This window comes from Eumetopias jubatus, unplaced genomic scaffold, assembly GCF_037043125.1.
Source record: "Eumetopias jubatus isolate StellerSeaLion01/CBP00866 unplaced genomic scaffold, mEumJub1_p1.0 scaffold_15, whole genome shotgun sequence".
In the NCBI taxonomy this organism is placed as follows: domain Eukaryota; kingdom Metazoa; phylum Chordata; class Mammalia; order Carnivora; family Otariidae; genus Eumetopias; species Eumetopias jubatus.
The window spans coordinates 1,907,237-1,921,507 of record NW_028274821.1 but is presented as its reverse complement, the minus strand read 5'-3'; the positions used below and the strand labels follow the sequence as shown (position 1 = coordinate 1,921,507).

The 14,271-nt window shown below is 56.7% G+C and overlaps 1 protein-coding gene across 1 annotated transcript; it reads right to left on the bottom strand.

Moving 5' to 3' along the window:
* Window positions 1-1,811: 1,811 nt before the first annotated feature.
* On the bottom strand, window positions 1,812-10,187 carry LOC114203314 (putative serine protease 47). Its single transcript, XM_028096672.1, has 7 exons — window positions 10,055-10,187; window positions 9,865-9,897; window positions 9,240-9,294; window positions 8,932-9,168; window positions 7,279-7,556; window positions 5,865-6,031; window positions 1,812-2,135 (listed from the first exon to the last, which is right to left on the bottom strand). The coding sequence occupies exons 1-7, from the start codon at window positions 10,185-10,187 to the stop codon at window positions 1,812-1,814; spliced, it is 1,227 nt and encodes a 408-aa protein (XP_027952473.1).
* Between the last annotated feature and the right edge of the window lie 4,084 nt (window positions 10,188-14,271).

Sequence of the window (14,271 nt, the reverse complement as noted above, 5' to 3'; positions counted from 1 at the left end):
AGAACCACACACCATCTCAGTACTCATGGACTTTCAGGAGGCTCAGCACCCCGCCTGGGGCCCCAGAAGTGAATTTCCCACCAAGGGAGAGAAGGCTCACCTTTCCCCTTCCAGGGACAGCTGAGCCAGTGGCAGGCACACAGCCAGGCATCGGGTACCTCACGGTGGGGCTCCGGCCAGAGGGACGGTTAGGGCAGGGTCTGCCAGCAAGGCCCACACAACGTGGGCCCTGGGAAGACAGGTTCCTGAGGCCTCCCAAGATCATCCTGGAAAGCAGCGCCTGCACCAGTGAGATCCCAGCGTTAACAGGCACGTGAGTCCATTTTTGCCCATCTGTCAGCAAGGATCCAGGATATTGAAACAATGCCAGAATTGGAAAGAATTTGCATGAAACCCTCTGAATGGCACTTGGTCTGTACAGGATGTGCATTAAATGGGAGCTTTCTCACCTTATTGTGGGTGTGAGGGCTGGGGTGGGTGCATTGTGAGGAGGGGGCTGTGCTGGCTGCACCAGGGCCTTTGTCAGGCAGACAGGCAGGAAGCACACCCGAGAACATTGCTTCAGGTCTTATCACCTGGCCACTAGGTCCTGGGTCAGCTGAGCAGGAAAGGTGACACCAGGATCCAGCTGCTGAAGGTTGTGTGGGCACCTCAGGCAGGCTGGCTTGTGGCCTTGGGAAGCAGGGAGCTGTTTCACATCGAGTTGGGCCCCTTCCGACTAGGGAGAGTGGGGCCGTGGCGGCAGGTGAGGAAGGTGCTGGGAGTCTGCTGTAGGAACAGAGGTCTGAGGACCACTGGTCTGAACCTCGGCTCTCGGCCCAGCATCCGGCCTCCTCTGCTCCTGACTCACTCTCCCTCCATGTCTGAGAGCCCTTCCCACTGCAGGCCAGAACCCCCTTACTCATGGCCTGGTCATGCACCCCAGTCCAACTCAATCACCCTGCAGTCTGGAGCTTCCCCCCACCTCCACTGGGAGTCGGCCCTCCCTCCTCCAAACCCCTGGATTGATGTTTCTCTACTTTGGGGGAGACTTTTGCTCCCCGGCACTGTAGACATCTGGTGAAATGTCTTACTTCCACCTATGCGCTGAATTGTGTTCTCCAAAATTCTTTTATTGGAGTCCTAACTCCCATCACCTCAGAATGTGCCTGTATTTGGAGATAAAGTCTTTACAGAGGTGATTAAGGCTAAGTGAGGTCACTAGGGTGGCCCTAATCCCACAGGACTGGTGTCGTTATAAGGAGATGAGGACACAGACACGCACAGAAGGACAACCGCGTGAGCACACAGGGAAGACGTGTCCGCCCACCAGCAGAGAGGCCTCGGGGGAAACCAGCCTGCCCATGCGGGACCTCGGAGTTCCCGCCTCCAGGGCTAGGAGGTGATAAATTCCCACTGTTTAAGCCCCCTGGGCTCTGGTGTTTGCTAGGCAGCCCGAGCTGCCTGACACACTTCCTCTGAAGGCCCCCTCGTTCCCCAGTGCTCTCTTCCCAGCTGGCAGCTCTGGCTCCCCGCCCCCCCCTGCCCTCGGACAGTCTCCCTGACAGGCCCCCTTTCCTTGCACCAGGAGCCGGATGCCTGACCTCAAGGGAGGGGTGAATGCTGAGGAGCAGGAGGGGCAGTGGGGTGCCAAGACAAAAGCAGGATGAGTCTTTTATTTGTTTCCGTTTGTTTTTTCAGGCTTGGCTTGGGAGGAGGCAGCTGAGGGACAGGGAAGTCCTGGAGGAACCACTGAGAGTCAGTGGGAGGGAGGGCGCGGAAGGTTCCAGCAAGCAGACTGGGGCCTGAGGCAGAGAGCAGGACAGAGGGGCTCAGCGGGTCACCGCGGGGCCTGCCGTGGGTCCCTGAGCGCAAACTGCAAGCAGGAGCCAGGTCTGGGGAGGTACAAGGGCTGGGCCACGCCCAGATGGGCTGACAGCTTGCAGAGTCTGGTCTGGAAACCCGGTCTGAGGAGCAGATGTGGGATCAGGGGGAGGTGTGAGCCTCCGGATCCTGTTGATCCAGTCAGTGAAGTAGTCGACCCTGGTGAAGACGCTGGGGTAGATAGGGTGCCGGCAGTCCAAGCCCCAGCTGGCCAGCCCCACCAGAACCCAGGCTGTGGGGAGGTCACAGACGAGGGGGCCCCCAGAATCGCCCTAGGAAAGAAAAGGGAGTTAGTGTGGCTGATGGAGCAGAGCCTGAGAACAGCAGGGGCAGGTGAGACTTGTGAGTCTGGGAAAGTCTGGACCCGTCAAGTTCACACGAGTGGGCCTGAGAACTGCACTTCAGGGGGCTCCTGATCTCCCCTCAGGACTCTGCCTTCTGCCCCTGCACCGACGAACCGGCTGGCGGCTGGGACGAGGCACCACCCAAGGCCTAGAGGGGACAGTTGCAGGGACAGGGCCCAGGAGGGCTCGCCGTGAGTGGAGGCCAGCTGGCCGAAGCCTCTGCACAGGCCAACCATCCCCCCACCACCAGAGCTGCAGGGCGCATCCCCACTGGGGCCCCCTCCTCTTCATCCATTTAGGACTTTGGTTTTCTCTCAGCTTCTTGGTTGAGCATGTCCAGAAAATGCCCAAGCCTGGCCCTGGTGGAGGCAGCCCACATCGCTGGGGGTCTGGGGCAGCAAGCAGGGGTCCCCGGACAGGTGCTGGGAGTTACTGGAGTCCTGAGAGGCTGGCAAGGCACGGTAGGGACACACCTGGGTGGAGTGGGTTAGGAGACTCAGTACTGTTGGGGGGAGTCTTTCAGGGGAGGAGGGAGCCGGGGCCGTGGGAGAGCCTCCAGGGCCCCAGGAGGGGCCGGCAGTGCACGGAGGGGCAGGGGGGCGGTTTGCTGTGGGTGGGGAGGCTGCTGGGCTCCCAGTGTGACGGTCTGGGTGTTGTCAGATCTCCAGCTGAGACCCACGGCTGGGGAAGAGGTCACTTGAGAGAGACAGAAGGGCACAGGGGTGGCGGGCCAAAACGTGCCCCTGAGAGACACACAGCCTCACCCCTGGAACCTGTGAGCTCACATGGGGCTCTGCAGTGGTGCTTGAGTTGAGGGTCTTGGAATAGGAAGACGGCCCTAGGTTATCTGGGTGGGTCAGCACGAGACAGAGGCAGGCAGGAGGTCAGAGTCACAGAAGGAGCTGTGCCCCCAAAGCTGAGGCTGGAGCCACATGCTCTGAGGACAGAGGAGGCCACAGGCCAAAGAGTGCAGGTGGCCCCAGGAGCTGAGGACGGCAAGGAAATTCTTCCCTCGAGCCTCCGGAAGGAGCCGCCAGCGTCCACACCTCTATTTTAGACTCTGGATGCCCAGAAATGTCAGATGATGACTATCTGTTGCTTTAGCCACCCAGTTTGAGGTGGCTCATCACTGCGGCCCCCAGACTCACACAGGGGCTCCTTGGAGAGTGGTGACCCCTCCCCCCCCACAGGGGCCCCCACCTGGAGTGCCTTTGGCTCTCCCCGTGGTGTGTCCCCCACGCCATGGCCTCTGCCCACTCCATGCCTCAGCGATCCACGCAGGTGAGCAGCAGATACCACGCAGGACCCCGGCCAGCCTGGAGGAGGCGGGATGGGCTCCAGCGGCTTCCCGGGCCCTGAGAGCTCTCAGCAGGCAGAGGAGACCCCAACACTAATGTAGCCCATACCAAGTGCACCTTGGTTTGCACCGCGTAGGGACAGAACAAGCCACGTGTGTGCGTGCGTCAGGCGGGGCCCAGGCTTCGACGGCCATGTTGACAAGCATGAGGCTGACAGGCCCAGAAGGACACACGGAGCTCAGATCAGGGAGGCAGACCAGGCAGGAGAGTGAAGGCCGGCACGTGTTCCTTGTTCCCACAGACCAGGCGCTGCACTAAACTCTCCACAGGAACCCTGTGAAGGGGAGGCTGTCAGCACCCCCACTTCATGGGTGAGGAAACCTGGCTGGGCTCCCAGCACTGATCAATGACAGACTGAGGCCGGAGTGGGTCCGTCCACCCCACAATCTGAGCGCTGAGTTGTCCTGCAGCACCCACCCCCCAGAGCTGCTTCCAGCGCCCTGCACAAGGAGGGGGCCCTCAGGAGAGAGAAGAGAGCCCGGGGTGGAGGCCAGAGCAGGTGGCCTGGAAGACGGGGCCAGAGAACTGCATGGACAGGCTGTGGGGGCGCTCCCGGCGTCCAGCTCAGTGGAGTCCTCAGCCTGGGGTCGAGGGCACTACGATGTCCAGCCCCCAGGCCCACAAAGGGCACCAGCTCTAAGCTCCACAGGCATGGCCTCCGCAGGAGAGGGCAGGTTGGGGGCAGGGTCAGAAGGGAGGTCCAGGGTGACAGCCGAGTGTGCGTCACCTCTGGGTGCAGCTGACCCTGTGAGGAGGCTGGGCCGAGAGTCCCCACCATCGGCTCTGGCCTGGGAACCCAGAAAAAGCAGGACTCCTCCTCTGGCTCGGCAGCTCCTGGGCCGCAGTGAGAGCGGCTGTCAGTGAGGCCTCCCCTTGGCAGGCCTGTCTCACACCTCCTGTCTGTTTCCTGGAGCCACCACCCCACATGACCACAAACCGGGGGCTTAAAAAACAACAGAAACTCGCCTCTCCCAGTTCTGGAGCCAGCGTCTGAGGTCAAGGGTCTTGGCGCCTTTCCCTCTATCTTTTAACAACACCAGGCATTGCATTTAGGGCCCCTCTGAGTGCAGAATGGTCTCACCTCGAGACTCTAATCACAGCTGCGAAGACCCTACAGAGTTCCCAGTAAGGTCACATTCTAAAGTTCCCGGTGGATGTGAATTTGGGGAACAGTAATTAGCCCACTATACCATCCTTTCGACGACCCCATGAAAGAGGCCTCAGAGTCCTGCGCAGGCTCGGAAGGTGCTGTCCGAGGCCCCCGTGCAGGCAGGGACACGTGGCCGAGCCGTGTGTCTGGCTCCCGAGCCCTCCCACCCTCCCCTCCCCTTCTGGAGCCTTCTGTGCAGGAGCTGGGTGCCCAGACACCGGCTCTCGAGGCTGGGCCCTGGGAGCGTGCTTGGAGGCCGGGTGGGCTCAGAGTCAGAGCACCAGGGGGGTCCGGCCAAGCTGCCTTACGTTAGGCTGGCCACGTCTCCTCGCTGGGCCTCCTGACCCACTGCAGGATAGGGCCTCGCACAGAACAGAAAGAGACCCTCATGGTCCACATGCCCAGCAGTGGACGTGTATCCAGAATATACAAAAGTGCAAAGAGCTCCTAAAAGAAAAAGACAGACAGCACAACAGAAAAGTGAGACATGGAAAAACTAGAAGGGAAACTTCACAGAAGACACACGATGACAACAGACAGGAGAATTTATGTAACTTAATTAGTCATCAGGAAAACACAAATAAAACCCCGGTGAGATAGCACGATGCACACACCCCCACATGAGCAAAGATGGAGAGTGCCCACCGTTGCCGAGGATACCGATGCACCTGCTGCCCGAGGCGGTACAAGGTCTGCAAACACCTGCCAAAGCTGAGCCTCTGCACACCTTTCCCTCTGACAACTCTACGTGGAGTTGCTGTGGATATGAGGAGAATGTGAATGAAGTGAATGGCATGAAAGACTCGGAAGCTCCGAGAATACTCCTCAGGAGTGGAGGCCGTGGCAGGCCTGAATGCACACGGCGAAGCCCGGCAGAGCCGTGGGAGCGGACGCATGCTCAGGACAAGTGGCAAGGCAGAGCAAACGCCCAAATCCAACACGGGGATGCGACACTGCCCCCCGGGAATAAGCCTGCCAAAACGGACGCCGTGGGGGAGTCCCAGCAGGTGCCCTCGGGTGGCTTAGGAAGGGGCTGCGGATGGGACGACACGCAGGCCCAGGGGCGCTCCACGAGCAGAGGAGAAGCAACACGGCCCCCGGGGACACAGAGGAGAGCGGGCAGGGAAGAAGAGAAACGGCCCCACTCACTTGGCAGATGGCCTTTCCCGTCGAGAAGTCCCCAGCACACAGCATCTCCTCTTGCACAGAGTAGGTCTTGCTGTTGCTAAGTCTTTGTCTGTATAAGACGTTACAGAACTCGTTCTCAATGAGGCTCACCTTACCCTCCTGCAGACGGAAGGGCGAATGCAGATGCTCTGTGCGGACGAGAAGGGAACCAGGGACGCGCGCTGTGGGGAAGCCCAGCCGCGCCCCACCCCCGCTGCCCCTGAAACATGGGGCCTGCTCAGCACAGATGAGCCTCGAACATGGCGGCAGCCTTCCATCCGCCCCTCACAGGCTCCTCTCCTATTTCCCGGACTTTCCATAGATTCTTCCATTCCCTGCACCTCACTCTTATCTGTCCCTCAAAGACAGAAGGCAAACCCCAGCAACACACGCCATTCGTGGGCCCTTAGCAACCACTGAGCAACGCATGCCATCATGTCCACTTGTCTGTCATTGACCTTTCTCCCTTCCCTCCATCCTCCTACCTCTCGCCCCACCATGCTCCCTCCTTCCACCCACCCGTCCACGCACCCACCCGTCCACGCACCCACCTGTCCACGCACCCACCCATCCACATACAGCTCCATCCCTCCAGCATCTGTACACTGGCCACCAGCCACTCATCTCCCAGCCACGGCTCCCCATCCAGCCACGAGCACTCACCCCTCCATCCACCTGTCCTCATGCTGGGCATCTTGTGGATACCCATGACACAGGGAGCACTGTTGTTGGGGATACAGCGTGAGTGAGGTGAGTGGACGGGACTGTTATAGACCTAATAAATGGTGTGAAAGAAACAGAACAGGAGGAGGTGCCCCTTTCAGGTCCTGTGAGCAAGCAGGAGGGGCCGAGTTGTAGTTGTAAAGACAGAGTGAGTCCCGCAAGCAAACACCGGTGGGCAGAGAGGCCAGCCGAGGCCATGGGGTCAGGATGGTCTGGAGCACTCAAGCAGGAAGGAGGCTGGTGGCTGGGACGGGGCGTGGGGTGGGGCATGGGGGGGGCATGCAGGGAGAGTGTGGGCCAACGACACGCAGGCCTGAGCGCCAAAGCGGGGAGTTTGGACTTATTCTAAGCACAGATGGGAAGGTATGTGTGCATGTGTGCGTGCGCGTGTGTGCACACGTGTGTGCGTGTGTGTGTGCGTGTGTGCACGCACGCACACAAGGGAGGGGGAGAGAGAGAGAATGCTGGAGGCTGGACAGTCCTTGGACTTAAGGAACTCTGAAACTTTAGAATCACACACTTTTCAGAACTAGAACTAAAATGGTCCAGTCCTCTAGAAATGAGGCCCAGAGGCCCAAAGTCCCGTGGCTGCTTGCCTGGGGCCCCTCAGACTGAGCCACGCCCCCCTTCTCCCCTGCAGCCCTCACCCACCCGCCTCTCCCGCACCCCTCACTGTCCTCGCTGAGCATCCCCCAGCCGGTGATCCAGCAGGACAAGCCGCTGGACAGCTGCATGCCAGGGCTCGGGAGGCAGGCAGGGGCGATGTAGGAGGTGAGGTTCACAGGCAGGTGCAGCTGCAGCATGACTATGTCGCTCCCGAAGGGGTGACGCTTCTCAAAGTCTGGGTGCACGATAATCCGGCTCAGGGACATCTCCTGTGCATGCTGGGTGTGCTGGTACAGCCGCGTGCTTCCCAACAGAACCTGGTAGTCCGCTGGTGCGTGGGATTTGCTGGTGGAGAAGAGCTCGTGGTCGCTCTCACCTCTGAGCATGGGCCAGCGCTCTCTCCCTGCCCCTCGTCTAACCACCCCTCCCTCCAGAGCCTGTGCCTGCAGGGGGCCAGGTGGCTTCTGCCTCCTCTTCCCAACCATCTTGAGGCTGATTGATCTTCCATCCCAGCCTCAGGCTCGTGTCTCCCCCAGTACACCCCACACTGGAGGAGCAGGGACTCCTCGTGCTCAAGGCTTCCTGGTGGGGCCTCACACTGAGCTCTTTCATTTTACACAGAGGAGCCCCGGCTCCAGCCTCGCCCTAGCCTGACCCTTCCCAAAGCTCCCCATGGCCCAGCTGCGGCCCCACAACTTTCCGGCCCCTTCTTCCTATAAACACCTTCCTGCCCCACAGCCGCTGGTCCACTTGGTCATAAGCGTTCACAAAAGATTTGTTTAAATGAGGAAATGAGTGCATTTGCCTTGTCCCCTGAACACGAGGCATGAAACGGCCCACCCTGCAACTATGTGGCCTGCCCCCTGGAAGCCCACGCCCCCTCCAACCCCCCCCCCCCGGCCCAAAGCCTTCTCCCCAGCACCATGCCGGCTGGGCCACTGCACCTCTCCTGACCTCCCACCCTGTCCACAGGGCCCTCCCCTCTCTCCCACGTTGGCTTTCTCTCCTGCCAACACGGAGACACCCCCTTGCCCCAGAGGGGCTCGTGTGGCACAGGGTCGGTTCTGATGGGGCTCTGGGCCCTTAAAGCCAGTCAGTGCCTGAGCTCTAGCTCCCTGACCTGGGCTGTGATGCCCCCACTTCCCTGAGACCTCTCCTCATCTCTTCAGAGGCCAGGCACTGAGCCAGGCCCAGGAGGCCAGAGGAGCCAGCCTCCTGAGCAGCCATGTCAAGCTCAGGGAGCCCACCGCCCACCCAGGCAGCCTGGCAGGCGGGTGCCAGCAACCACGACTTCTCCCAGGCACGCAGTTCTGCAGAAGTGGTAAGAAAAACCAGCTAGCTGCTGGCCGTGTGGGCAGTCCCAGGTCCCTGACTGCAGTCGGACGCCCAGGAGTCTGCAGATACTGAGGAGAAGCCTGGCCGAGGAGGCCAAGAGCCTGCCCACACTGCATGGCAGCAAGACAGACCCTGCCCATCTCCTAGGGCACGTTCGTGCTGGGGGAGGCACAGGGACTGAGGACGGAGACGCGGGGAGGGGGGAGCACATTCAGGTGGAGGGGACATGGGTCAAAGGCAGGAATGTGGCATGTTTGGAGGCCACACACCGCGCCAGAGCAAAGCCCAGAGGAACTGGCATTGGACACCCGTCACCCCTTCACTCCTGTCCCTCCACCCCCCACCCTACCGGCCCCTCTGCTGGCACCCAGGAAGGAGGACTCACTTGAGAAAGCAGTGGGCAGTGGAAACCAGCCAGAGGGGGTCAATGAGGACAGCTCCGCAGACGTGCGTGCGCTGGTACCGCAGGCTGGCCTGCCATGGCCACTGGCCCGCCAACACATCCTGGCCGCCGTAGATCCTCCCCATCGCCTTGGGCTTCCCACACACTGCAGAGACACCCCCCACCCTGTCCATGACCGAGACACCGGTGACCCCGAATGATGCAGTCACAAAGGCCCTCCTCCACGTCACAGGGGCAAAAACCGAGGCCAAGGGTCAAGGGGACTGCCCAAAATGCCAGGGTTGCCTGACCCTGCCTTCGTGACTGCTGCTGAGGGCTGCAGAGCAGAGCACAGGCCAGCAAGCCCTGGGGGGACGAGGGCCCAGGGGGGACGAGGGCCCAGGGGTCTGGCGGGGCGGGGCAAGGGGGATGAGGGGGCCACAGCAGCGTCTGCAGGGAGGCAGACGTCTCTGAACACCCCTGCTGGGGGCTGGGCACATCCCAGACATTCCTTTCAACAAGCACACTCCACCTCCTCGCCTACTCTGCAGACCAAAGAGCTGCAGGTCTCACAGGCTACCAGACTTGCTCCAGATCGTCTCCAGGGGGCTCCTGTGGCCCCTCCACCCCACCACAGCATCTCAGGGAGAGAGGTTCCCAGGCAGGAGTCTGGTGCTGTGGAACTCCGGGAAAGCCACTCCCCTGACTCAGGACGCGCCGTTTCTCCAAGAAGAGGAAGTGGGCTAATGAAGACAGCCCTGGTTCTGGGATTCACACCCGGGGGCCCGGGAGGTCAGGGATGTGCCCGGGACCCCCGGGAGGGGCCTCCTGGGCCCCTCAGTCAGCAGCAGACCTCCCCCACCCAGCCCCCATCCCAGGGCCAGGCCTGGCCACCTGCCCAGGTCCAGGGGGTTGTCAGTGGGGCCTGTTACCCACCTGTGTTGGGGTTTGGGGGTGTCCCAGGGCCGCCTGGTAAGAGGCGGAGGAGAGAAGAGAGGGTTGCGGCCCCGCCCCAGCCCCTCGCGAAACCCCTCCGCCCACACGCCTCAGCCCAACGCGCCTGCTGCCGGCGCCAACCGCTCTGCTCCGCGCTCAGGCCAACCGGGCTCCTCGGCTTCAGCCTCACCTGTAGCGGGGTCCGGGGCACGGGAGGCCTCCGACCAGAACCCTCGCATGCCTGCCGGCAGCAGCACAAGCCAGAGCAGGGCCGCCCGCCAGCCTCGGCTGTGGGCGGTTGGCGCCTTTGTACCCATAGCCATGGCTGCTGACCCCAGCCTGACCCGACCCGACCTGACCCTCTGCCCTGACCCCGTCTGGATCCCAGGCCCTACCCCTATCCCCACCCTGACCCTCTCCCTCACCCAGCACCATGTCGTCCTAACCCTGGGCCCTGAGCCTGCACGAACCCCAGCCCAGCCCTGCCCAGGCTTGACCCTAGGCCTGGACTCTTCCCCACACATGGTCCTGACCCATGGGGGGCCCAGCTGGTCCCAGCGCGACCCGAACTCAGTGCAGTCAAGTGCTCCTATGAATTCAAACAAAACACAGTAGACTCCACATAGACAAATGGGAACTATGTGAGACGGTAATTCATGGGAGTGGGGATGTAAAGGGTCCACAGGCAGGAAAACATGCTCAGTCTAACTGGTAATCCAGAAAATGGGAGGGAAACATTACAGTGTGTCATTTTGAACCATCAATGCCATCGCAATCAAAATTCCAATGACATTTTTCAAAGTGCTAGAACAAACAATCCTAAAATTTGTATGGAATCAGAAAAGACCCTGAATCGCCAAGGAAATGTTGAAAAAGAAAAACAAAGTTGGGGGCATCACGTTGCCCAATTTCAAGCTCTATTACAAAGCAGTGATCACCAAGACAGCATGGTACTGGCACAAAAACAGACATATGGACCAATGGAACAGAATAGAGAGCCCAGATATGGACCCTCAGCTCCATGGTCAAATAATCTTTGACAAAGCAGGAAAAAACATGCAATGGAAAAAAAAAATCTCTTCAATAAATGGTTGCTGGGAAAATTGGACAGCCACATGCAGAAGAATGAAACTCGACCATTCTCTAACACCATTCACAAAGATAAACTCAAAATGGATGAAAGACCTCAATGTGAGTCAGGAATCCATCAAAATTCTAGAGGAGAACACAGGCAGTAACCTCTTTGACATCGCCCACAGCAACTTCTTTCAAGATACATCTCCAAAGGCAAGTGAAACAAAAGCAAAAATGAACTTTTGGGACTTCATCAAGATAAAAAGCTTCTGCACAGCAAAGGAAACCGTCAACAAAACAAAGAGGCAACCCACAGAATGGGAGAAGATATTTGCAAATGACACTACAGATAAAGGGCTGGTATCCAAGATCTATAAAGAACTTCTCAAACTCAACACTCAAAAAGCAAATAACTCAAAAAATGGGCAGAAGACACGAACAGACACTTCTCTGAAGAAGACATTCAAATGGATGGATAACAGACACATGAAAAAATGTTCATCATCATTAGCCATCCGGGAAATTCAAATCAAAACCACACTGAGATACCACCTTACACCAGTTAGAATGGCAAAATGGACAGGGCAAGAAACAACAAATGTTGGGGAGGTTGTGGAGAAAGGGGAACCCTCTTACACTGTTGGTGGGAATGCAAGTTGGTACAGCCACTTTGGAAAACAGTGTGGCGTGTACCTCAGAAAATTAAAAATAGAGCTACCCTATGACCCAGCAATTGCACTCCTGGGTATTTACCCCAAAGACACAGATGTAGTGGAAAGAAGGGCCATATGCACCCCAATGTTCATAGCAGCAATGTCCACAATAGCCAAACTGTGGAAAGAACCGAGATGCCCTTCAACAGATGAATGGATAAAGAAGATGTGGTCCATATATACAATGGAATAGTACTCAGCCATCAGAAAGGATGAATACCCAACTTTTGCATCAACATGGATGGGACTGGAGGAGATTGTGCTAAGTGAAATAAGTCAAGCAGAGAAACTCAATTATCATATGGTTTCACTTATTTGTGGAACATAAGGAATACAATGGAGGACATTAGGAGAAGGAAGGAAAAAATGAAGGGGGGGAAATCGGAGGGAGAGATGAACCATGAGAGACTGTGGACTTTGAGAAACAGCGTTTTAGAGGGGAGGGGTTGGGGGATGGGTTAGCCCAGTGATGGGTATTAAGTAGGGCACATACTGCATGGAGCACTGGGTGTTACACGAAAACATTGAATCGTGGATCACCACATCAAAAACTTATGATGTATTGTATGGTGATTAACATAACATAATAGAATTGAATTAAAAAAATCAAATTGCAAACAATTTCTGAGATGGATAAAGACCCCTAAACCTTTGTGAATCAGTGATTTCTCTGTAGCTAAAGGGGAACATCCAAATGTCAGACATGCTCCCTATTATGTACTCTGATGTAATATCCTGCATTTGTTGGTATTTGGAGTGAGATCCTATCATTTCACACTTACTTCCTTGGGTGTACAGGGAAATTATTTTATTCACCACCAAGCCTAGGGTCAAGAGAGTAAGGGAATTAGACCAGCACACAGTATACACTGAAATATCAATTTTCTGTTGTTGTTTGGAGAGAGAGAGTGTGTGAGCGTGGGGGGGTGTGTGTGAGCGGTTGGGGGGGTGGGCAGAGGGAGAGAGAGAATCTTAAACAGGCTGCATGTCCAGAGAGGAGCCGGATGTGGGGCTCGATCTCACCACCCTGGGGTCATGACCGGAGCCGAAACTAAGAGTCGGCCGCTTAACTGACTGAACCACCCAGGTGCCCCTGAAATATCAGTTTAATAGCTACTATTGTTATTTAATGAAAACAGAAGCTGAGGGGCACCCAGCTTTACTTACTAGTTAAGAACTTATACTTCAATAAATTAAAAAAATCCACACTTAGGTTTTGGTGAGACTACACTAGTGTTGGGAAGCATTTATATTTCATTGTGGAGGCTGAAAGAGTAATTCATGAACTTTGTCAAAGGGAATCTAGGGTCGATGGTGAAGGTGAGGTGGACCCTGAGGACCATATTACATGAATTGAGGTTGACGTTTCTGTGGAGTATTCAGCTGGATTTGTCCAACAGGCATTTGGAAGTACCAATTTAGAATTTGGGGAAGTGTTCTGGGGTTGGAGATAGAGAGTACTTTAAGGTTCAAGGCAACATTTGAGGCCTTGGGAGTGGATAAAATCATTGAAAGAAACATGTAGAACAAAATTAGAGACCAAAACACAGAAAGGAGACAAATAAAAAGGAGCCAGTAAGAGACTGAGGATTGCATGGGGTGAATGGAAACCACAGAAACACTAAGTCATGCAGCTACAAGATTTCTTGTCCACCTTTTAAACAGCTTTTTGGAGATATAATCTATATACCATAAAATTTACTCATTAGAAGGGACAATTGAATGATTTTCAGTCAACTTCGAGAACGGTGTAACAGTCATCAGCTCTGCAGCTGATTTCTGCTCCCACCGTTGGTTCTAGAGAGCCAGCGATCTGCTTTATGTCTCTCTGCAGTTGTGTTTTCTGCACATTTCACATAGATGGAATTACATACTATGGAGTCTTTCAAGTCTGGCTTCTTTCACTTAGTGTGACAGCACTCCCACAGCCTCAGCAGGGAGCTGGCCTCAGGCTTACGCACCCCTTCTTGCTGCCCTATGTCCCCGTCCGCAGCAAACTAACCTGCTCTCCTTGGATTTGCATATCACTGGCCTTGAGAGTGAAGGACCAGTCTCTCCCAAGAGATAAGGCCAGCCCACATTCAAAAACACCTGCCATGGATGCCAGCAAGTCTGTCTGGGTCCCATGGACATAGGGCCGACCGCCTGGGCACCGTGTCTCCAGCTCGCCGCCCCCTCCCCTTTCCCGGCACCTCCCCCTCCTAAGACCCTCCCGCTTGGCCTGGATGGGGACGGTGGCCTTCCAGACATTAGTCCACCCTCTTCCCCGGTTGCTGGCTTTCTGAATAAAGCGACCTCTCTTTTCCCACTATTACTTGTCTCTCAAGTGTTGATTTTTGAGGCGAGCTGCCAAACCTGAGTTCAGAACTGGTTCTGTTTGGCAACATTAGCACGTTGTTTTGGAAGTTTGTGCATGCTGGGGCACATACAGGTATTCTGTTCTGGTACAGTTGTACCACGTTTTGATGATCCGTTTACCAGCTGATGGACATTTGGATTGTTTGCAATTTTTTTTTAAAGATTTTATTTATTTATCTGGCAGAGAGAGAGAGGGAGAGTACAAGCAGGGGAAGTGGCAGGCAGAGGGAGAAGCAGGCTCCTCGCTAAGCAAGGAGCCTGA